This window comes from Larus michahellis, chromosome 2 (assembly GCF_964199755.1).
Source record: "Larus michahellis chromosome 2, bLarMic1.1, whole genome shotgun sequence".
Classification (NCBI taxonomy): Eukaryota; Metazoa; Chordata; class Aves; order Charadriiformes; family Laridae; genus Larus; species Larus michahellis.
In genome coordinates, this window is record NC_133897.1 from 73,641,083 (window position 1) to 73,665,293 (window position 24,211).

At 39.4% G+C, this 24,211-nt stretch overlaps 1 protein-coding gene across 10 annotated transcripts; it reads left to right on the plus strand.

The window, feature by feature from the left end:
- TBC1D7 (TBC1 domain family member 7) lies at nt 1-20,576 on the plus strand. Of its 10 annotated transcripts, none has more exons than XM_074575934.1 (10): nt 1-96; nt 213-333; nt 1,709-1,883; nt 2,334-2,454; nt 3,153-3,233; nt 6,922-7,109; nt 9,408-9,545; nt 10,847-10,992; nt 18,793-18,922; nt 19,972-20,576. In XM_074575934.1, exons 4-10 carry the CDS (start codon nt 2,343-2,345, stop codon nt 19,978-19,980), a joined length of 804 nt encoding a protein of 267 aa, XP_074432035.1. In that variant the 5' UTR covers nt 1-96; nt 213-333; nt 1,709-1,883; nt 2,334-2,342; the 3' UTR covers nt 19,981-20,576. The 10 variants fall into 10 exon arrangements, with proteins under 10 accessions (XP_074432035.1, XP_074432032.1, XP_074432027.1 ...); XM_074575931.1 differs by having other exon boundaries at nt 1,679-1,883; nt 19,717-19,981; XM_074575926.1 differs by having other exon boundaries at nt 19,717-19,981.
- The last annotated feature ends 3,635 nt before the right edge of the window (nt 20,577-24,211 follow it).

The following is a 24,211-nucleotide window of genomic DNA, read 5'->3' on the forward strand; positions in this document are numbered from 1 at the left end:
GGGCGGGAGCCCCACCCAACGCCCCGCCCCAGCACCGCCCCGGGGCGGGGCAGGGCCGCGGCCTGCGCATGCGCCGTGGGGCCGCGCCCGCCTGCCGTAGGTGCTGGGGGTGGGGGGGGGTGTCCCCGTACTCGCGGTTGGTGTGGGGGGTGTCTGTGTGTCTGTCTGTCACCGGCCCCGCTCTCATCCCCTTTCCCCTGCCTTTTCCCCAGGGTGGCGACCGACGCATCCTCCCCCTTCCCCGCGTCTCTCCGCCGCTGGCTCGCCGCAGTCGGCCCGGTGCCCCGCCGCCGTCCCGTCAGCTTGCGGTGTGATTTCCCGGGCGGGGGAGGGGTAAGAGATCCTATGCCCAAGCGTATCCGTGTTTTCCTTTGGAATTGTAACAGGGAGTGGGCACCGCAGCCCCGAACGGCGGCCAAGGCCGCTGTCCGGGCCCGGTGGGAGTTTGTCGGGGCCTGCGCCCGGAGTGTGGCTCGGTCTGTGGAAGGGACGGTGCCGGCGTCCCCTCTGGTACCTCAGTCGGTGTTTGCATTTCATTGCTGCTGTTAAAATCACCTGGCGCGAAATTTTAATAATACTTTGAAAAGTGGTATTAAGGCCAAAAATGCACTAATCGTTGGAGACAGGACGTTTAATTGTAGTCTTGTACAGAACACTTCCAGTGAGCTGGCTAGGGGCTTGCTTTCTGCCTTCCTTCCAGTTTATCAACAATACGTGTGAAGACTGGAGCATCTGTTGTTTGCCTAACATGAAAATATATATCCCAAATTTGGAGGGAGAAAACTCTGTTCCTCCTTTTGCCCACTGAGTAAATCAAATGTACTGTTGGAATAGTGATAGTCTAAAATTACCAAAATAGTGTTCCTTTCTTACAGATCATACAGATCATTTTTCAAATGATATTTATTGTTTTTCTTCTGTGACTCTACTGTCAGCTTTCTACAAGTGATACAGGCTAAGTGTTTTCTAAATAGCGCATATTAAATTCAGATTTAAAAAAATATTTTAAAGGTATTTGAGTGTCTATAGCATCATAATTCTGCTTTTAGACATGGCTGCAATGTAAGTAGTAACCACTCTGATCATTGGACCCTTAAATGCACAATACATGAACATCTTCGTAAGAATAGTGTACAACTGGAATGTCTTACAAGTAATATAAATGTTTTTTTCTCTGATTTTAAGATAGTATTTGACCTATTTCAGAAAGCATTAATTCAGTTCTTTGCTGGTTTATATTTTCATGTCTGGTCTTGGCCCTGATCCTACAAAGCACTAAAAATGGACTTAATTTGAAACGCAAATAGGCCTAGTGGATATACAGATTTAAATACGTGCATTCTTTGCAAAATTGTGGCCTTTGTTTATATCTCCAAATGCTTTCTCCTGATGTCTATGGTTTAGCAAGGAAAAGAAGAATTTAACTAGAAGAGTGTTTCGGTGCATAATTCACCCATTACTGCTCACTCAAAATAAATTATTTTTCTCCAAATTTTGCTGCTGTCACTGGGCATAAAAATTAAGGTTGTTTTTAGTCCTTTGGCTTACAAAACAGAACTTTCTCATATTTGCAAGCCTGCAGAGGAGAGAGAATTGATACTTAGAAGGTTGAGCTGAATTGTCATTTACATTTGTCATAAAACACAGAATACTCACTGTGATTTACCATTGTTTCCAGTTTGGGGATGAGACGTTTATTTCTTTTTAGTACTGGAATCACAAGCTCAAGCCTGTGGCTGTTGCAGCACCTGATAACAACGTGAACGTTTAATTCAAACCTGCAACTTAAGAACAAGCCTACATACCTAGCCTTATTCTTTCCTGTCACCTCTGTGCTACTGAGACCAACATCGGCTCGTCCTTGCTTCTGATTACCTTGTTTGGTGAGTATGAAACCTGATGATTTTACTGATCTAAGTTTTACTTGATTAGGGTTTCTGTAGCCAAAATTTTGTCAGACTCTTCATTGTATTTTTATATTGGTTTTGGAATACATGATATCACACAAGAGACTAAGTGTATCTCCAGCATTTTTTTTTTTGACTTTTGGAAAGGTAGTATAATTTACTGCAGAAACAAAAAAAAAATTAAAAGACCCTGCGTTTCTTTTGGAAATTGGATATCTTTAGGCCTTGTTTAGGTTCAATTATTTTTATGAATGTCTATGTTAGCATAAGATACTAAAAAACTTGGAAGATTTTCATATTTTAGTATATATTTTAGTTTATTTGTACTATAGAGACATAGGCAGTCAACTTCTGTCAGTACCTGACCATAATACAATAGGAATGTATTCTTGTAAGTTTTAAGGAGAATTACTTTTTCTCCAAAAGGAATCAATCATGGCTGATGACTCGCAGAGAAACTTCCGTTCAGTGTATTATGAAAAAGTGGGGTTTCGTGGAGTTGAAGAAAAGAAGTCACTGGAAATTCTGTTAAAAGATGACCGGTTGGGCAAGTTGATTTCACTGTTTCCTCTATTACCTTGGTGATTTGGGGATGGAGAGGGAATAATAGAAAATGTTCACCTGCCGTGCTTAGTACTCATTTAAGTTTTGCATCTTTTACCACTAATCTCTCAGTTATTACTAGCAGTCCTTTGTGTTTCAAAGATCTGAAAATGTGATTTTTAAAACTATTAAAACTATTGTCTGCTTGCTGATTTTTTTTCTTCTGTTATTCACAATGCCCAAGAAACTAAAAGTTTTTAATGAAAGCAGTTTTAATCTGAAAATATATTATTTCCTGCTGTTAATTCCATCTAACCTCAAAACAATGAAGATTTTGTTATTGCTGTTGGTCCCTGAGGAGTGCCCCATCTCTAACATTACAGAAAGATAAATGTTGTCCCTTTAACAAAGCCCTTAATTGTTTTGATGTAGCAACATGATTTACAAAATGTCTAGAAAAATGGTACAGTTTATTCCTCGTGAAACCTAGGGTAGTTTTATTGTAAATCAAGCCAACATATATATTTTTCCAAATTGTTGCAGTTTATAGGGTAAATTCTATTGTCAACTGAAGCAGTGAAAGCATTTGTTGATAATATATGCTGAAAGTGGAGATTTCGATCTGCACTCTTAGATCAGAGTCTCAAACCTACTTGTAATTATCTTTAAATTTACTTTTTTTTCCTCTTTATTTCTCTACAGATATTGAGAAGCTTTGTACATTTAGTCAAAGGTTTCCTCTCCCATCTATGTATCGTATACTGGTGTGGAAAGTGCTTCTAGGTATGAAATATGACATCTGTGGTCCTCTGTAGAAATCAGTATATAGGAAGGTGTGATTTTTCTGTTTGGGATGTTTTTTTTTTCTTGGGAGGGTTAATGACTTGGATTGTTCTGTCCTACCTTGCCTAGTGATACATATTCAGCCTATTTTTATATCCACCTAGGATGCACAACGGCAATTATAAAACAATATTCCATGCATAGTTTTTGAGAACACATCTAGAAGAGTGTATTTCTATATTTAACTTTTAACATTATCCAAGTAAATTTGTAAAATGGATTTGAGAGGTGGATTATAATAAATCACTGATACCTGATAAGGTATTCAGTTCTGTTCCTAAAATGACAGACAATTAAGTTGAAGTAAAACTGTGATTAAACTTAAACAAATGGGCAAGGTATGTAATGGATGTTTATTCTAAAGAGAAGCTTTGTGTTCTATAAAATCTTGATTTCTTCTGATTTTGCTTCTGGCTTTAAATTGCATTTGCCATTGAAGAAGTTATGAGGCCAGAGACCAATTATGGTATCCCCAGAAACCATAAAAACTCGTCCCATAAATAGATTCTATTTTCCTTGAAGTGCATTAGTCAGGTGACAAATTCAAAAGTACTAATGAATTAGCAGTAACTGGTTAAGTGTGTTGGATTTACTAGATGCGAGGTCATGTCACTTGCAGACAAGGAGTTCTGACCCTTGCAAGGTATCTGGAGAGTTTCCCTTAGACTTACTGCGTGTAGAGTAAGTGGCAGTACTTACTGCCAGACTGAATGTCAAGGTATATTGTCTGATCTCAGGATCTGAATCTCTGGAAGAGAAATGTGATTTACCATGCTGTTGGTGATGGAGCATTGTGCCACTTTTGAAAAGCTTGACTGTGGCTCCTGTGCTCAGCCTTGTATTATCAGGGCTGAGCTGGCAGGAGGGGTGCTGATATCTGAAATGTTGTTTTGTCAGGGAGAGAACAGCAGCATCAGTCTGCAGGTTGGCTTAGAAGCTGCCGTCTTGTGAACTATGCTGCTACTTGTTTGTCCTTTGGCTCTCCGGAGTATGTGATACAGATCCCATATATCTCTCTTATATGAAGATTTTTGCATGTGATTCAGAGTCAGGAAGATGGGGGACTCCTACCTCAGAATGAGTATTTTAAAAACCAATTTTTTTCTGTTTTAGGATGTTCATTTATCTTAGTCTGTGCCATGATCTTGAACAATGTTCAAATAAATGTCTTCTGTTTCCTTTTTTGGTCTCTGTGTTCCACTACAGTGTCTGGAGTTTGAAATCTATTAGAAAGTTTTAGCTGCGTTTTAAGCAATCTTTTAATTTTTTTATTTTTTATTTTTTTCCCCTCCCATTTTCTACAAGTTAAAATTTGTGGTTTTGTATTCCTGATTATTTGGATTTGTAAGCCTTTCTTTGGAAGACATAGTAAATGAACAGTGTGCAGAAAGTGCAAGATCTAATTATAAAACTTGGAGTTCTTGGCATTGATCATTGAACTAACAGAGTAATCCTACTTGATAAAAGCCTCTGCCGTTAAGAGTACTAATTTTAGTATGAAAAAGATTCTTGTACCCTGTGCCCTAGTGAAATAGTTGGCATCCTTTAAAATATTAGTAGTAGGAAATACAGTGTAGGAGGTTTGGAAAAATTACTCAGTACAAGATCCTTCAAATTATAATAGCAAAGTACAATCTCTTGGCAAACTTGTACCTCACTGCAGAGCCAGTGGTCTATCTTTGACTGTTTTAGATAGGATGATTTGTGAATCATATGATAACACAAAACACCTTCTGAGTTAACTGTATGGAAAATTATACTGATTTTTTTAAAGGATTTTGTATTTTAAACAAAGAGTTACTTATTTCAAGAATGCATACTGTCATTCTGTATACTCTGCGTGAGCAGAGGTACAAGGACTTTTCTTATGCTGCCTGACAGTGTTAGCACTCATTAGAAAGCTAGTATTCAGAAGGGCAACGCAAAATATCTCTCCCTAAATGACTGGAACAACAGACCAGTCCATTTCTGGTGGGAGGTGTTACTCTCCTCTAAATAATGTTAACAGTTTAACAAAAGGGATTCTGTCCTGTCAGCAAAATTATCTCAGACACATATGAAGGCTTGATGCTGTCCCAGGTTACAAGGTGTGTCAGCGGTGTCTCTGTCAACTTCCTCTTCAGGTGGTTGGTTTCTAGATATCCTGTGTTCAAGCTTCTTTTCTGTCTGCCTAAGGCAGTCTTCTGTATTTGAGGAAAGCAGTTGGCAGTACGTACATACAAAATCACGATGTTGACTCTGTTTTTGCATAGTGTGAAAAATGTCTTGCTCTGTCCCAGCTTTTGAAATGCAGACAGGTTTGCACTTGGAAAATAAAAGATAATTTTCTGTCTGTTATGCTTGTTACTAAAACTCAGCCATTTCACGTTTTAACACTTGGCAGAAATGTTTTTTTCCTTCAATGAGAGATAAAAGCAGCAGGTAGCCTGTTTCAGAGCTCATTTTTGAAGAATGCTTTGTTATTGTGGGTTTCTACAATGGGAAAAATTCTGCTCTACTAGTGATATGGAAGTAGCGTTTTTTTGCTTTGGTGTACGTAAGATCTTATTTCAGTTGAAGCCTTTGACAGTTTTGTTGTGAATATCAGCGCATGGCAAGATTGAGTCTTGAGTGAGGGGAAGGATCGAGTCAAACGTTGAGCATCTCTTTTGGAGATTGTAAACAGTTTAATTCTCTTTGCCCCTGTACCTAAATACCTTTTTTTTTCCTTTGTTATTTTTCCTCCTAGGAAACTAGAAAAATATTTGTGTTGTGCTAAGAAAGTAAAAAATGTTATCTGGCAAAATAGTTGGGTGGTATACTTAAATTTTAATCTGTAACTGATTCAACTGATGTGATTGATTTTGCTTCTGAATGTTGTTTTAGAGAGGATTAATCTCTATGATACAGTAAGTAAAGAATTTTCTGGCAGAGATCTAACAGTAAATTAAATAATACTGGAATGTACAGTATCTTTGCAATAGTTAATTGCATGTATATATTCTCTGGTTATCTCAGAGTTTAGAATTTGAGAGTATTAACAGCTAATGTGCATAAAAATAATTCTGCATCCACTTTGTTTTTTAAGTAAATGGAAGCTAGGTGCAAATGTGCAATTAGTACTGTGTTAAAAACCTACAGGTAGGTATAAACAAGTAACAAGTAAGAGTCACAATTTAAAAATAAAGCAAGCTTGTTGGAGGGGGAGAGTAAACCAATTAAATTATTTTCGATCTATTCCAACAATGATATTTCTTATCAGCGATAATGTGGTAGACAAAAGAGTTAGTATTAATTTCCTGAAAACCTTGCAGAAGAGCTTGAGAAACAATAGTCTAAAAGTAGATTTTGCCTATGTTCAGTTAACATAGGAAATTTGTTTTTATAAATATAATGCTAAAGTGCTTTGTTGGTTCATTGACTTCCAGTTTTGTAGAATTTTCTCCCTGTATTCTTTGATCAAGTTTGTGGGCAAACTGCAGTGCCAGGTCCTACGTTTCTGTAGGCTGGAGTTGTAGTAGAGATTGAGTTTGGGCAGATCTCTTGGAAACTGGGTTTAAGTGTTCTATTTTTTCTCTTTAGAGCTGCTTATCTTTTTTTTCTGTTTGTTTTTTTTTTTTTAACTTTTTTTTATTTTATTCTTTTTTAGGAATTATTCCTCCTCACCATGAATCTCATGCTTTGGTGATGAAGTACCGGAAGGAGCAGTATTGGGATGTACACCATGCTCTTCGTGTAATTCGTTTTATTAATGATTCTACCCCACAGGTTGATGTTTTCCTCCGCATACATCAACTGGAATCAGGAAAATTGCCTCGAAACTTGGCTTTTCCATTGGTCAGTTGTCCTTTTAACAATCTTTTGAATACAGTATTTTATTTAGTAATGTAAACATGTGAGAAACTGAACTGCAAGTAGCCCCACAAATGGACATAGATAGAAAAAGTAAGGTGACTTGGAAAACGGGGAAGTACTGGTATAAAATAAGGGATTTTATTTCCTTGATTGAGAAATTTCCTTGATCTTGGCATGTGACCCAGTGAGATGCAAATTCATCCCTTGTAGAGCGGTATCGTATTCTGAGCAAGTGTTTTGCAGTCCATCTATTAAACCCCATCACAGTACTGACAGCAGCTCTGAGATGGATCTAATAGTTACAGGACTAATAACTATGCATCTGCTAAAACTTGTGTTTGTTTTGCTGCAGAAAGCATTTGTTCTCTTTTTTGTATACCAGATGGTTTTCAATGTAGTTACTGTCCCCTTAAACTTGTAAGAGGTTACTGCTTGATAGTAATGCACATGTTCTATTGTGGAGGCAGAGGGAGTATAAAGATGATGTTGAATTGATCTAAATATTTTGAAATGTGAGTCATTTAGCAGACTTCCATGATTTGTACGTTTTGTACATCTGAAAGCAGAGAGTTTAAGTAGGGATATGTGTGTATAGCAGCAGTCAGTGAAGCAGAGGCATATCCTGGTAGTATTTAGACTGTCCATGTGTTTTGTGTGAGTTGTAATGTGAGCAAAAGCCTGTGATACTATAGTTTACTGCTACTGATGGTTACAGTAGATCAGACTGTGGATGTGTATCTGGCTCCTAATGTAGTCAGTACTGCCTGTGTAAGGAAGACTGTAAGAAACAGGGCAAATATAGAGCCTTTCCTTGTGCACCTTCCCAGGTTAGAGACTTCCTGAGTTGGCTGTTGGCATGAGGTCTAGTTGGTTTAGAGTTAGCTCACCTCCATCTACACTATGTGCAGTCATACCATTTACTGTGGTTTAGGCATGCTGATATTTCTGTTAGGGAAGTCTATCCTCTAGAGAAAAGATGATGGCATGCCCGTCACATGCTTCTGGTCATGTATTGTGGGGAGTAAGGTAGTTGTCACTTGGTGTCGTGGGCGGAGTGATTAACTTCACTTGTAAAAGAGAAGTAGTGAAATATTTATTAACATAAAACAGTGATTTAACAAAGTTAGTAGTGAATGCGACAGTGTTTTACGAGATCTGATGCCAGGGTACACTTGGTTATTTACTGCATAGAGGCCAGGGTCAGACAAGCTGTCAGGGAGACCCTCCTGTTGAGTCACGAGGTTCAGAAAGGACCCCCTTGCTTTCTAAACTCCTTCTCAGAGAGGAGTCTAGGTGCAACTGGATCCGGTCCTAGTCCCAGACTTGGTCAATGGTTTATGTCTAAAGGATTATGTATGCGCAATCAATCCTTTATTTCACTTAGCTAAGATTTCAAAGTTTAGCATGCTATTAGTCACTTAGCAAGAGTCTGTTGCGGCAAGGAATCTCTCAGCTTTGAGGAGTGGAACCTTAAGCAAGCATCCCCACTTAAGGGGAGATCCTGTCGTGCAGCCCGCTGCCGTGTAGGAGAGCTCAAGGGGCTCTTGGGCTGTCCACTATTTATAGAGTAAGATAATTGACCTATAGTCATATTCTCATGGGAACAAGATACCTACATTCCTACTCCAGACAGTGTTTTGGTTATGTTGCCAGCCATCCCCCACAGTTCAAGTGCAAATCATAACAACTCCCGCTGATGTCCATGGCTTGAGCAGGAGCCGGGGGGGGCGAAGGGGAGAGCACACCGCCACAGTTGGAAAAGATAGTTGTTTGCCTGTAGGAAGATGTTTATCTCAAACCAAATGATTTTCTGTATGTTGAAGGTAGGCATACAGCTCATGGCTGCATTATTTTTTTTCAGTAACTGTAACATCTATGGCAGAGGTTTTCGAGGGGCCTGTTTGGCCCTTAGCAAGGAATAGGATGAAAAATTCTGCTGCTGTGCAGTGTAAAAATGTGGGGCATAGAAGTAGGATTGTCACTGCCTTGTTAGGATGTAATATTGTCTCGTTTGAGAACTTTGAATCAGAGGTGTTCCAAACTGCTGTTGTATGTTTTGGTTTTAAAAGCAAGACAAGTCTGATTTGTTCTGCTTTAATAGGTATCTGTCACCATAATGCTGCTGCTGCCCAGTGTTTTGTTTATGAATGTCAGAAAAGCTCTCTGTGTATGTTGATTCCCGTTTGTTTTCCCAAATGGCAGGGAAAAGGAATACAAGAATAATTTAAATCATATAGTCAGTACTTCTGTGTAGTTCACTTTTTTGGCTTTGTTTTCCAGGAACCTGAAGATGAAGTGTTTCTTGCTATTGCTAAAGCAATGGAGGAAATGGTGGAGGATCCTATAGAATGCTATTGGCTTGTCAGTTGCTTTGTGAATCAGCTGAACAGCAAGCACAAAGATTCATTACAACAACTGGTAAGGAAAAAATACTTTTTTTTTTTTTGTGAGGAGAGCTATAAAGGAGAAAGGAAGAAGTCATAGAAAGCATTTATGTATGGAGACAACTGGAGTATCAGAGGTGACACCCTTGGATTCTGTTCCACCAGCTGTTTTGAGAAAATGAGAAGAGTGCTTTTTGCATTGTGTTTGTACTGTCCTGTAGGACACTTTGTCTAATATAACATTAGGAATTGTTTTTGTTGGCTACATGGTAGTTTTTGATTGCATTTTATTTACGTCATTATACAAAACCTTTTGTAATTTTTTAAATAATCTCAAAAGATAAGAAACCTTTTATTTAACAATGTCTACTGAGGTGAAAGTATCTGAGTTCCTGTGCACTAATAATCGCAGAATGAAAATTCATTGCAGAAAATTGTGCATGTCCTTTTTCACTCTTTTCGAAGTAAGAAATACTTTTTAAACGTACCTCATTGCTGGAAGTGATACATTTCTGTAATTCCTTTTGAAGGATAGAAGAGAGTTTTTAAAGAAAGTATGTGCTCTCATTACATAAAGTGCCAAGTCTCTACCTTACTAAGTTTTTATTTTAATGTGAATATTGTACCAAGAATCTGGATGTTAGAATATGGACAAAGGAAGTTTTTTTTGTCCTTTGACAGCTGAAGTCATTAGCTATTTACTTAATTATGACAAAAACCATAAAGGCAGTCCTGAAATGACGAAAATGTATGTCATATTACATTAGAATTATAAAAAATGAGAATTACTCATTTTTTAGTTCTATCTTTTGCTATTCTGTTGGCATTTCAAAATACCTTGGACTTTCAAACAAGAAATCAATGTCCAGCTTCTAATATATTGCACAGGGATTTACTCTCAGAATTGATTTTCTGGGTTTTGCTGCATTGTGTAGATTCTTTTTCTGTTTTTTTTCATGTGTGCTAAGGCGATTAGGTTTACTTGTGAAGGTAGCAGTAATTAGTGCAGGTTTAATCTCTGCATTGCCATAAGCTCTCAAACACCTCCTTGCATTAGGGAATACGGCGTATTTTGGAAGTTCTGCTAGTGGTCCGCGATTTAAGGAACCTGGGGTTGTTTGTTTAGTAAAGCACTTAATTAGCTAATTGCAAAAATCAGCAACACTTGTATTTTGGAATACCATGTTTTTAGTTAAAATAATGCAAGTTCGTTATTTTAACATGCAATTCTATTTTTTTTTTTAATTTTTAAGACACTTCTTGTCTTACAGTGTGTGTTAATTATGGAGAGCACTCTGATGTTAGTTATCTAAAATTTTCCAATTCCTTTCTCAGCCAAAAATTCTGGAGCAGTATTTAAACATTGAAGATAACAGACTTCTGATGCATCTGAAAGCATGTGCTGCAATGAGCAAACTCCCTTACGATCTTTGGTTTAAAAAGTGTTTTGCAGGCTGTTTACCCGAGTCCAGTTTACAGAGGCAAGTTCTCTTTTTTCTTTCTGTTTGTAGTTATGTAGTAATTTCTCTCATCACTAGCAGGCAAAGAGCTTTCCTTACTTTTTCTGTAAGATTATGGAGTTAACTTTATTGTCGACTTGGAAATGATAGAATTTGATTTGATTCCACTTCTTACTGATGCAAGATAATCTCTGTGTGATCATTTCTCGCATTGAAATTAAAAAAGGATGGAGTTAAATATAGTGGCTGATTCTGTTAGACACTTAATGCCTCCTAGGAATTTAAACTCCAAATCCCCTCTTAGTGATAGATAGCTGAATTGTCGTCAGTTTTCAGGCTTTTTAACCAACATCCTTGCTTAAGGAGTGATTATAATACTGTATTATCATTAGATGAAAGAGATTTTGGGAATGTTTATTGTTAAAAGCACTAGGGCAGGCTGAGTATTACAGAGTAAACGAAACAGTGTTTTAAGATTCTATTGCTGGAAATAGGCTGTCCAGTTTTTAAAAGGGGAAAACTCTTATGCATGGCACTTTACTAAAGGGCCTTTGAAATAAAGCTTGTATGACTTCTCTAGTTCTGCTGTCTGAGAACTCATGGAAAGTGGAAAATGCAATCTGGATGTAGAGAAACATACTTTCAGCATTAACAGGAGTTGCTAATAGCTGAGTAGGAGATGGCACAAAGATAACAGTGGTTTTGTTTTCAGCCGCCTTAAAACTTGGAGAAGTAATATGGGCCAGGGGAAGTTTCACTCCAGCACCTCCAGGACTTCAGTGGCTAGTTGTTGTGTTTAACCCCAGCCAGCAACTAGGACCACACAGCTGCTTGTGCGATTCTCCCCCTTTCCCCCAGAAGCACAGGGAGAAGAGGGAGAAAAGGAGGGGAAAGGGAAAGCAAAAAACCTTGTCTGTTGAAACAAAGACAGTTTAATAGAACAATAACAGAAAAGGAAAATAACAATAATAATAATAATGACACAAGTCACTTTCACCACCTGGTGAATTGGTGCCATCCTCAGCAGTGATCATGGATTCCTGCCCCCTGGCCAACCCCTGTTTATATACTGAGCATGACGTCTATGGTACGGAATATTCCATCAGCCCTTCCATTGTTCTGTCTAGGCTCCTTCTCAGCTTCTGTGGGAAGCTGAAGAGTCCTTGAAAAGTATAAACGTAGCCTAAAACCAACTAAAGCAATATGCATTATTGACATTCCTTTCACAGCAATCACTGTAAAGAAAATTAGCTCTATCTCAGCTGAAACCAGGACACGAGTATAGGAATTTAGTGCGGAAACAGAGTGCTTTGTGAAATGCACTGTAGAAAATGCTTTGTGGTAGTAAAGTTGGTCATAACCTGAATAGTGAATGCAGTCTTGCTTGCTTATTTGGGACTTCACATTTCATGAAGGGAAGTGCGGAACATTTGTTTTTAAAAATGTTTTATTTGCCCTTAGGAACATAAGGGGCTTTTAGGAAATGTTAGAAGTCATGCTCTCCAGTCTTGCGGTAGTGATCTTTGAGGTTGTGTATGTTCAGTTGTTGGCAAGGAATATGTCTGAGAAAACAATTTTTTTGAACCAGACCTGAAGGATTTGGTGGTAGATCTTTAATTGTTGTGCTGTGTGCAGCTTGCTAGTTGTTACATGGCAAGTTCTTCTCATCAGGCACCCACAAGGCTCCAAAATAGTCATCTCTGTGTTGTGGTTGCGTGTGATATGGTGGTTAAAAGCTTTTACCACTTCTATGCCTACAGGAATTATGTAAGCATGTATAAAATGTTTGTTACATCCTTAAAAGCAATTGAACATATACGGTTTGCCTGCATCTCTATTTCACATTTGCATTTGTAGATTTCTTTCAGCAGATAATGATTGACCTTGTTTCATTGTGCTTCCTCTGTGTGAAACTTAATGCAGTTTGTCAGTAGAAGTGGCTGCTCTACCTGGGACTTGCCAGTTCTTCATGCCTTTTTTTCTGTAGGCTTCTGTGATCTGAAATAGCCTTTGCAAACTACTCTATTAGGAACCTCTTTGCGTGCCTTCTAGGAGATGTTTTTATTCAGAGCTTATGTGATTGTATTTTGCTAGTAGGTCTTATGGCTGAGAACTAGAGCTGACAGAGGAATTTGCATCAGAGCAGTTTTGCTATTGGAAGATTCAAGGTTTTTTTTAAATTTCTGTTGAAAATTGAACATTTTATGGAGCTGTGTTATCTTGATAGCATAAAAGAAAAAATCTAGATGAAGAATTTTGATTTTCATATTTCATGTTGTCAGAATCTTTAGTTTCAAACTTCTACCATTTTGAATCAGTGTTTTTATATAAAATATTGTATTCACTGTTTAGCATTCTCATATATTGTTTTATGTTACCTAAATAATTTTGATGATCTGAAATTTTTTAAATACTTTTTTTGTCATAGAAAAGGTCCAAATACTGTGTTTTTGTGTCACTCTGGAGTAAAAACCAGTGTTGGTACTTCTGATGGCACGGTGATACCTTTTCTCAACCGTTTTTGTGGGAACATGATAAAAATGCACTTTTCCTTGCCAGTTCAGGTTTCTGAATTATTCAGTTGTAATCATAATGGCCTCATTTGCTAAGGAAATAACATACTTCATGGGTAGCATGTAACAGATGAACTTAATTAATGCTTGGAGATTCAGTTTGGATTAGAATCTAGAAGCCCGAATGCTTATCTGAAATGTATCCAAATGGCAGTGTTGGAACTGCTGAGAATTGAAAACAGGTCTCCAATTCTCCTGTGAGTTTTAGTTACTTTTTTTTTCAAGTGAGAGATGATCTGAGCTCAGTCTTTTATGATTTAATTTAACTTATGATGTAGTACTGTATTTCTTGGAGAGGTTGCTTGCTTTCTATAAACTGTAGTCTTCTCTGCCAGGCAGCTAAATCTAAATTTCATGGTTTTCTTTTTTTATTTAGGGTGTACAAGTTTTGTATATGCTATGGAGAAATTTTATCCAATAATGGTGAGATGAAGTTGCATAATACCAGCTTTACTCGTGACGGGCACTGTCATTCAGTATAAATATTGTTTTGTAGCACACTTCTACTTATACCGTAGGTAAAATTTATGCATCAGTTTAATTTAAATGGGCTTGGAAAATATATATAGGCAGGTTTCATGTAGAAACTTTTCCTTTGAGCTTATGCAGTGTCTTTGCTTGCCCTAATACACTTGACATATTATGCAACAAGCTTCTTAACAAACTTCTTAGAGGTGCCTCACTGGTAAAAGAGGGGAGCAGACGGTCTATTTTGAAGGCACTGTATCCTCTGGGCATCTATATCCCACCTGGAATATAGACAGAGTGCTTCCTGGAACATGAACCAGCCTGTAGCACGAGCTCAGGAAGGACAGAAAGGCTTACTCGTCTCTGAAACAAGGAGAGAACTGGATCACACCTTTGTTTTTATATTCACCATTGCCCTGTTTGCTCCATTTCTGCAACAGCACGTCTTGTCATCTGTTCAGTAAGCCCCATGCGTGGAGAGCTTTCCAATGGTGCTGTGTGGGCCCCCAGACAGAGGGCCCTGCTGTTAAACCTTGATGTCCTGTTTGTGGCTTCAGCTCTAAAGGCGAAACGGCACTTTGGCTGCCAGTTTATTCCAGATGATCCAACTACAACAGAAGTAATGCAGCTTTGCAGATATAATTGTGAATAAGCCAAGCATTTTTTACGGCCTAATGTTGCCAGTCACGTATCATGCCCCTGACTAACATTGTTTGTATTCTGCACTGAAGACGTGGCATTAGCAGGACAGTAATAGCTGATGGGGTGGTGTTAGGTTATTAGCCTCTGGTAATTTGTTTGTGGCAAAGTATTTGGTAGTTCTCCTGAAATCTTATGACTGCCTTTCAAACTGGCAGTACCTCATGTGTTAATATATGGCTTCTGTAGTTTTACATCTGTGATCTCCATGTCCTGCATAAACTACATCTAGTTGTAAAAATAGGAGTCATTTGTTAGTAGACACAACAGAAATATGAAAAATGGTAGAATTTACTATGGAGCAGGAGGGCATAAGAGCGTGCATGTGGGCTACTACTGTAGAGAAACTTAAGTCTGTTTGCCTTTGTCTAAATAATTGAGCTGCTTCCCAGCTCTGGAAACAGATGGGCACGAGCTCATGACATGACATCAGGATGAGACTTGCGTGAGTCTCATCATGTCCCTCCATGCCCAGTTACTATTGGAAGGACACCCAGAAGTGCAGGCAGAGGAGCAAGCGTTGGTTCTCTTTAAACATCTCTGGCCTGGGTGACTGGAGGACCAGAAGCAAGGAATAAGGTTGAGTGTGCTTACCCTGCATCCTAGGGGAAAAAGCTGTGAGATTAATGATAATATTTTAGAAAAAGTGCAGCAATGCTGTGATGCATTTTGTGTACTGCTGCACTGTAGCAGTTGAGGAACCTGAGAAACTGCGCTGAGAATGCCATGCCTTCACACACGTGCACACACAGAGTAAGTCGTATCTTGTCTACAGAAGAAGCTCAGTGAAAAGTAAATGGTTTCATTTGCATAATCCTTGGCATGCTCTTTGCCTTCGTAGCTTCTTGTTTCTTTTTATTTTTCCTTGTGGTTGTTCCTACTATTTCACTGTTCAAGAAATACTATAAGGGTGCTCCTGTGGTTAATTGAATGCTGTTATATTTCACGGAGGATGATAGTCACAAAAAACATAATGAATTTAGTGTATACTTTCTTTTTCAGCATTCCTGAGTAGGGCTATAGGCACAGTTATGTGACATTTCTGTTGTAATTTTCCTATCACTAGGAGTATCAAAAAACAGGTAAAAAGTTGCGATCTCTGACACTATACTTGATCTTAAGTGTTTGATGTTATTTAAAAAGTGTAATACTTGTTATCATCGGTAGAGATACAATGTATAAAGGCTGCTATATTAGAATACAATCATCAAAATATGTGTTTCACTGAAACTGCTGTGGGTTTTTTCCATTCTAAGTAAACACAGTTTATGTTGCTATTCCTGGCTCTACTGGTATAGACAAGGTGCTGACCGCTGGTCTGTTTATCACAGCGTCACACAGTCATTCCCCTGTTGCTGTCTCTGGTAGAGTTGCATCAAGAGTAGCAATAGCTGAAGACGTTAAGGGGAAAAATACTGCAGCAGACACAGACTGGTTAGTGCTGGCATCTCGTGCACTTTGCTCTGCACCCTTTTCCAAAATCTGTTAGGCACTGGTAATTTAGATACCACATCTGTTTTGCCATTGTTAAAACATTTGTTCTGGAATCAGACTAAATAATGTAGGAAAACATGAGAGTGTATTCTGAGCATGAAATGTAACCTACTGTAATGTAATTATGGAAACTGAAGTCAGGAGACTTGGAAGCAAAATAATGAAAGAAGGCTGGGTATTTTATATTCAGATTAGTAAGTTTGTATTTTAATTAACATGAGCTTTAATATGAACTTTCAAAATTCTTTCCTGTTTCTGAGGTCTGCTACTGTCTGTATTGTCAGTCATAATTACAGTTCTGATGCCCACGAAACACATGGGAAGCTGTTCTTGGGTTCTAAACAGATATGTTTGTGAAGGAAAATGTATTAGAAGTAAACAGGGATGACCTGTACAGTGTGGAACAGGAATGTGGTCTCAGTTTTCTCATAGCCTTGCTTTAATCTTCTGGACCTGACTTCAACATCAGTGTGATATTTACAGTGATCACTTGTCCAGGATGCTTGAACCACAAAGGAAGCAGTAAGATTTTAATCTTGGATTATTTATTGTTCCTGCCCATATGGGAATTATATTCATTTTTAATCATAGCGAGACAGGGAATTAAAACTAAATTGCAAAGGGGAAAGAAATTGGTAGTGCTTTTTTTCCCATCTGTCCATGTGGGTTTTTTGTTTGTTTCCTTCTTTTGTAAGAATAGTCCTGAGGATTTTACATATTCTTTTCCTCAGTTCTTCATTTTAAGTTAAATTCTAGTCTAACTTTTTTATGAATGGAGAGGTTGTGAAAATAGTGTCAGAAGAGTTACATGAATAGAAGGCTAAGAAACTGATAAAGAATTGAGTTGAGTCACAGTGTGAAAAATAAGCACTGTAACAGCTGCAACCATTCCACATTCTGAGTTATAAAGCTTTTCACAAAGAACCACAGAAGGGTTGAGCTTGGCAGGGACCTCTGAAAGGTCATCTGGTCCCACCAAGCCCCCTGCTCAAGCAGGGCTGCCTAGAGCTGGTTGCCCAGGATCATGTCCACACAGCTTTTGAATGTATCCTTCTTGGGAAGACTCCACCACGTCCCTGGCCAACCTGTGCCAGTGCATGGTCGCACTCACAGTGGAAAAAGTGTTTCCTGGTGTTCAGAGGGAACCTCCTGTGTTTCAGTTTGTGCCCGTTGCCTCAGGTGATGTCACTGGGCACCACTGAGAAGAGCCTGCCTCCATCCTTTTTGCACCCTCCCTTCAGGTGTTTGTACACATCGATGAGTTCCCCCTGAGCTTTCTCTTCTTCGGGTTGAACAGTCCCAGGTGTCTCAGCCTCTCCTCATAGGAGAGATGCTCCAATCCCTTTGTCATCCTTATGAGTCTTTGTTGGACTCTCACTTCTAAACTCCTTCTTGTTTAAAGGTGTGATACCTACTCTTCAATTCAGCTGTCAAAGTTTATGTTATGCTTGTGTTGTGTTCACCTGGCACTCCAGGCTGAAGGGCAAGTTCTTCTGAGAGAGAAGGTCATATAAAAATTGAATTGTCTTTGGAAGAAGTACACCCATAGATCCAAGTTTATTGGTGGGCTACAGACGATGTTTTCCAGTTAGTGTTACTGTATTCAGAGATATATGATCTTTGTCCCCCATTTTTATTTGGAAGGAGAAACACTTTTAACAAGTGCCCAGAAGGAACAAGAACAGTACTCCTCAGAAAGTCTTTCTGACACAGCTCTTAAAATTCAAGAACTAAAAATAATGCAAGCTCATAAAAGCTGCCATCTGACAGATGGTTTCACACTGGTTTTGGATAATCTTTCATCCCAAGTCTGTTGATTGGGCTTGAGAGAGCTGCTGGCTGAACGATGATTTCAAATCGTTGCAGGCTGTTTTAGTGCAGATCCCTTCTAATATTCATCTGAGTTTTGTTGCTAAAGTACTTGCAGCCTCTGGAGGCCCACCCTTCGGATTTTGTTAAAAATGTGAGGTCCAGGTACAGTTTCTTACAAGTGTAAACTCTTCTGAGAGAGTCTGTGCAGAGTGGGATGGATTGAAAGACTTAATAGTTGTTCTTTGTGTCCAATTTAAACATCATGGATTATATCCTGCTGATGTATCATATTTGTGTCTCATACAGCAATGAGTTGGAAAATTTAGCTTCTTGAGATGTGGTAGTCCAGTATTACATACTTTTGAATTCTCAGCTGCTTATCTGTTTGAAGAGTGTCTTTATTAGGCATGCTAATAAAGTTTGTTTCCTTTTTTGCACTAGGAAAAATGATTACCTTTACTGTATACTGTAGAATAGTTTTCACAGTTCAGGCTATTTAAAACAAGATTTGCTTTTTGTATTTGAGCTTGTAAACAGTTCAATTTCTAAACAAGAACACCGTATCAACACATTACTGCTTGCCATCACTCTCCTTTGTACAGATTTAGGAGTTGATAAAATGTCTTTTATTTACCATGACCTGAATAATTCAATACCTTGCCATTATTCAGAAAAATAATCTGGAAAAAGGTGATTGTACAAAAACTGCTCTAGCAGATAAATAAGCAGATATGGACTGCAATAATGTTTAGTGATTTCTTTGTATTTTTTGTAGAGTTTGGGACAAAGTTATTAGTGGGTCCTGCAAGATTCTTGTTTTTGTTGCTGTGGAGATATTATTAACCTTTAAAATGAAGATAATAGCACTGACTACTGCAGAAAAGATCACGCAGTTTTTGGAAAATGTAAGTTCTCTGTTGTGCTTTGCATTGCCTTTTATGGTTTATAAAAGTGTGTTTCACCTTAAAGTAATTTGCAAACATACCATAAGATACTATTACATTGCTCACTGAGAATAGTGTAGTAGTACCAAGGTGAAGAGAAAATGTGCAGAGATGAGAATAATAGTTTTTTCTATCAGGAGGTAAGGCTTTCGTAGAATTAAATGATTTTTAGGCTTTGGGGAATGTGTTATCTGTGTTTGTACAGATTTGACAATCATTCTTGTGATACTAAGGGGTTTTTCTGTGAAAGTAAGTGCAGATGAGGTTAGCTTAATTTTTCTGGAAGCTGTTTACTGGCTTGGTTTCTGACACCTTTTTTGCTCCTTGCCTGGGCGTGACTCTGTGGACTCAAGGTATGTTTTCTGTTGATATAAGGATGGGATCATGAACCTGACCCTGAACTTTCCTTCTAGGATTAGTAACGAGCATTGCAGCAGGGTTGTAGGATACCAATGTAATGTAGGTTGGTTAGATTAGATAAATTTGTGGTCATGGATGGCGAGTGTAAGTTCTGCCAGGTTAGGGATGTGTGAAGCGTGAGTTGCCTGGGTGGCCATCTTACCATTTTGTAAATAAAAGCTTTTTATCTAAAACCTGGAGGTAATACGATGCGCATAGGACTGAGGGATGGTGGGATGTTTTGTTTTCTTTTTTATAAAGAGATAAAATCTGAAGTGGAAATTTAAATCTTTATTTTAAACAAAACAATCCAAATAAAGTACTCTGACAAGGCATCTTCCCCTGATCTTTTGTAGATTCCTCAAGACAACACTGATGCTATTGTCAGCAAAGCTGTTGATCTGTGGCGCACACACTGTGGGACTCCAGCACACTCAGTCTGAGAACTTTCTTCACTTCTGATAGCTTGGGGAAAAAAAGACATTTGAAAAGACATTTTACCACTCTTCCTCCATCCTAGTGTGATGTTCGTCATTACTTCTATGTAAAGATGCTATTACAGCAGCTAATAGCATAGTGATCGATTTGTAAATATTTTTCAATAAATACAGATGGAATGAAGATACCTAGTGGCGGTGTGATCATGTCCAGAGTGTTTCTTGGACAGCCAGCTACAGTGTTCTGATCACACAGCGTGCTCTCTGGCTTTTGGGGAAGTAAATCTAACTCTTAAAGAAAGGTAAATAGGCTTACTTGTAATTTAAAAATGTTTTTGTATGCCAGCTTACACTTGATATAACTAGTTACTACTTGGAGGTGTTTTTAAGGTAAATTTACTAAGTGTTAGTCTGCTGGAACTCTTTGGTGAACAAGCATGCCTTTGCTAGAAATGTAAATGTACTCTCTTAATACTGTAAATTTTCGGGTAAATGTTCTGCAAGAGGCATCACAAGTTTGAGGTGGAGCACATCACAATGACCAGGGGTGACATGCTTTTCTGAAGTGTTTTAAAATACTTTCTTTTTACCTGTCAGCCACCTCTCTATGGCTGTACCGCGCCTCCTTTGTTCTTCATGGAAGATGCTCTGGAAAGGTGGATCTGTCCTATCCTAAAATGTAACTTTGGGCAGGTACGGAGAAAGATCAGTGGGACGAGTCAATATAATTCAGAATTACAGGCCAGTAATAAACAATGCCTCTGTTGAATGCTTGGCTCAAAGTTGTTGTAATTTGATTCTTGTTTGGTTTAGATTTAAAAATAAATTTAATACAGAAATGTAATTCGTGATGTAAGTAAAAGTAGAGTGATTAGCCAGAGATAGAGGTTTGCTGGAGAACTAATCTTTTTCTTGTAGAAGTGTAAAAACCTGTTTCTACATCTTGCATAGACCAGGGAATTGTACATAAAAATGTGTTGCTTAGCTGTTATTTGACTCAAATTGATGGTTAGTATGCCAAGTGCCAGGTATGCCCATTGCACTTAAAAGAGTGTTTAGCTTGCACTCAGTGTAGTGCAGACTTAAAATGCTTTTGAAAATTAACTTTTGTTTTAAACTAGGTCAGGCTTATCTTCCACACATCAGCTGGAGAAGCTCAGTTCAGGTTACACCTAAAAACCTTGGTAGATCATCCGTGCTGGATTCTGGGATGCTGCTGTTAGTGTTCCTGAAATGCCTGAGCTTACCCAGTTCAGAAAAAGCTTGTTTGTGTCTGCTTTGAAAGCCATTGCTGTGTCTGCATTGTAGTGTAATCCGTGTAGTTCACTTCAGAGAGGAGCTTGTTTTCCTAGTGTAGGCATGAGAGCTGGGTAACATGGATAGGAAAGAGGATATACGTTCTGTGAATAACAGCCCTGCATTCTGTTACAGGCAACGCACAAGTTTTTCAAATAATGGCCACGGGTACAGTCTGAGAGATCACCCTTTTGAACATTTTTCCCTCAGGCTGGCACAGCTTATTCACAAAAACCCCAAAGTTACATAGGCGTTATTCAGACCTTTACACTGCAGATTACTTAATCATTAAAAAACCAAGCCCTGATGACACTGAAGGCGTTTAGCACTTTCAGTCCTGGAAGGGAATCAATAACTCATATTCTGTGAAGAGAGATGCACTGCATCAGGATTAGAAGTGCCAGTTAAGTGTTACTGCTCCCAGACTTGCCAGTGAGAGCTCCTCCAATCACGATTTGACCGAAGGCTCCAAACGTTTTCTTGGTTTAGTTTTTAATTTAAGAAAGCCTTTTGCCATTAATAGGCAGGCTCTGGAGCTGCACAGATGAGAGACAGAGATCTGCTTTCACAGAATCACAGCCTGGTTGAGGTTGGCAGGGACCTCTGGAGGTTATCTGGTCCAACCAACTCCCCTGCTTAAGCAGGGCCACCTACGGCCAGTTGCCCGGGTCCATGTCCACGTGGCTTTTGAATGTTTCCGAGGAGGGAGACTCCACAACCTCTCTGAGCAACCTATCCTAGTGCTTGGTCACCCTCACAATGAAAATCGTTGTGTTTCCACATAAGCAATAGCAATTTTACTTAAATGTTTCATTGTATGTGGGATGCATCCTCAAATGCTGCTCTGCTTTAATGTCCGCTGAAGTTCGTGTGTAGCTTTTTCAGTTTCATGTCCAAGGAAAGAACAGAAATGTTTCTTTAAGAGAGGGCATTATTTATTCTGGGCTGTGCTGAAGGAGGGGAGTTCTCTAGAGAGTAGATAGTGGTTTAACGCCATGCTTCCTACACCGATCTGGTAAGAGACATTTGTGTGCATCTTAATGGATCCATTTCCAAGCTTTCACTGTGGATTTATGAGGGATACAGTTTATGCAGAAAACTTACTGAATTCCCAAAAGACTGAAAGTATGAAACTGGCTAACTTAATGCTCAGATAATTTTTGATGATGTCTGCTCAGTCGAACATAATGCTTTAGCTCAGAGACCTGCTTCCCAAGAGAGCAGAACAGCGAAATGTGAGCATTCACTGTCCCCAGCACATGATGATCGTGGTGAGGTTGAGGCGAGATACCTTTGAAGTCCCAACCTAGAGCAGAGTCCACTGCTTGGGTAGCCTTGGTCTGTGTCTCCAGCCTGGAGTTTGGCCTTTGCGGCCAACAGTTGCTCTTTGACCTCTTGAATTAAGGCACTGGAATATTTGTAGTGTCCAGCTAGGCACTTTTAGTGGGCAGTCCAAGCTTGGTCATTTATCTACTATGGGCTACTAGTTCCCTTCACAGCTTGTTTTGAAGTTGCACATAGTTGAGCTTCCTACTGAAATCCCTGACTTAAGTAATACGGGGTAGGGGGTTACCTTTGCTATTTGTTTCCTGTTAGGTCTGTGTCATTGCAGGAGGAGTGTGGCAACAAGTCATCTGATCGTCTTTTTTTTTCCCCAAAAGCTTGAAAATGAGGTATTTTATCTTTATTTCCATTATTTCTCCTTGACTGGCAGAATATGTAACCGCTTGCTTGCATGCTTGTTTGTTCATATAGAACTAGCTGTTGCATATGTTTGGTTTATTTTTTTTTCCTTCTTCTGTTTTTCCTGGAGACAATAGAAACAACACTGAAGCATTCACTTTGGAGAGTGAAAGCTTTCCCCTCAAGTCTCCCCCTGCCAAATATCTTCATGGGCTTTGCAAACAAACAAAATAAGCTTAATTTGGTCCAGTTCTCCCCTCAAGCAGTACTTTCTCTCCAGAGATGTTTAGAGCAATGCCACATGTCTGTGCTCTCCCGCGTTCTTTTCCAGCTGACATCCAAATGTGATGGAAACTCCAGATAAGAAAAGTAATGGCAGATGTCAGAGGATGGTGCTTGAAAAACGATGAGTGATTTGAAGTCTGGTAAGGGGCCTGAGAGTATGGAAAGAAAATCAGGAGCGGATGGAGACAAAAGCGGCTGAAATACAGAGGCTGATAAAGTAACAGTGATACAGAGCAGGTTTCTGTGGATAGGAGATCAACTTCCATCACTCCACGGGACAGCTTCAGTTGAAGTTGATGTCTTTCTGAACACCAGAGCTCCTGACCACGCGGCGCACATTTGCTGAAAAGCCAAGCTTTCATTCATTCTGCCATTTAGGGAAGAATTTTCTAAGCAATTTTGTACAATTTGTAGGCAACGCGTGGTGGCGTGGGCGTAGGGTGGTGTTGCACCATCTGCTTCTTGCCCTGACAGCTGCTTCACGGGCACTGGTGATGTCCATACACTCTCGGCTCACACTGCTCAGGAGTGGGGTGGCCGCTTTGTCCCACGCAGACCAGCTCGACTGCACGCTGTTGTTTCAGACTTAATTGCCTGGAAGCTTTGTTCTGAGGCGCAAGAGCAAGGAAGATGATGGCAGAGGAATCTCACCCCATACCTGTGCCGAGCTCTTAGCTGCGCACTGCCGAGCGTCGGAGCGCTGGTGCGTGCATGGCTGTGTGTCTGTGTGTGCACGTGCGCGCATGCACACTGTTCCGCGGGGGCTGCTGTCTGGCAGCACGGGGCTTCCACTGCCTTTGCAGGATTTGCACAGTGGCCTCAGCATGTTTCCCGCTTCCTTCCATCCTGCTGCGTGCCTCCCCCCCCAAAAAAAAAATAATTAAAAATTTAGATGCCTAGTGGCCATTATTTTGGGCTGAAGAGCAGCTCTTGGGCATATGTGCACATGGACACTGGCTTTTACATTCTAAACAGGTTGGTAAACAGATATGTTGGTCTCCTACCTCTCAGGGTCAAAGTATCCATGTACATAAAACTTAGACACTCATCAAATAGATGTTAAAGCATTAATTGTTTTGTCTTATGTCCCATTAACAGGGAATGTTGCAAGAGAGTGACTGCAGGGTGGGCCTGGCGGGCACCAGCTCCT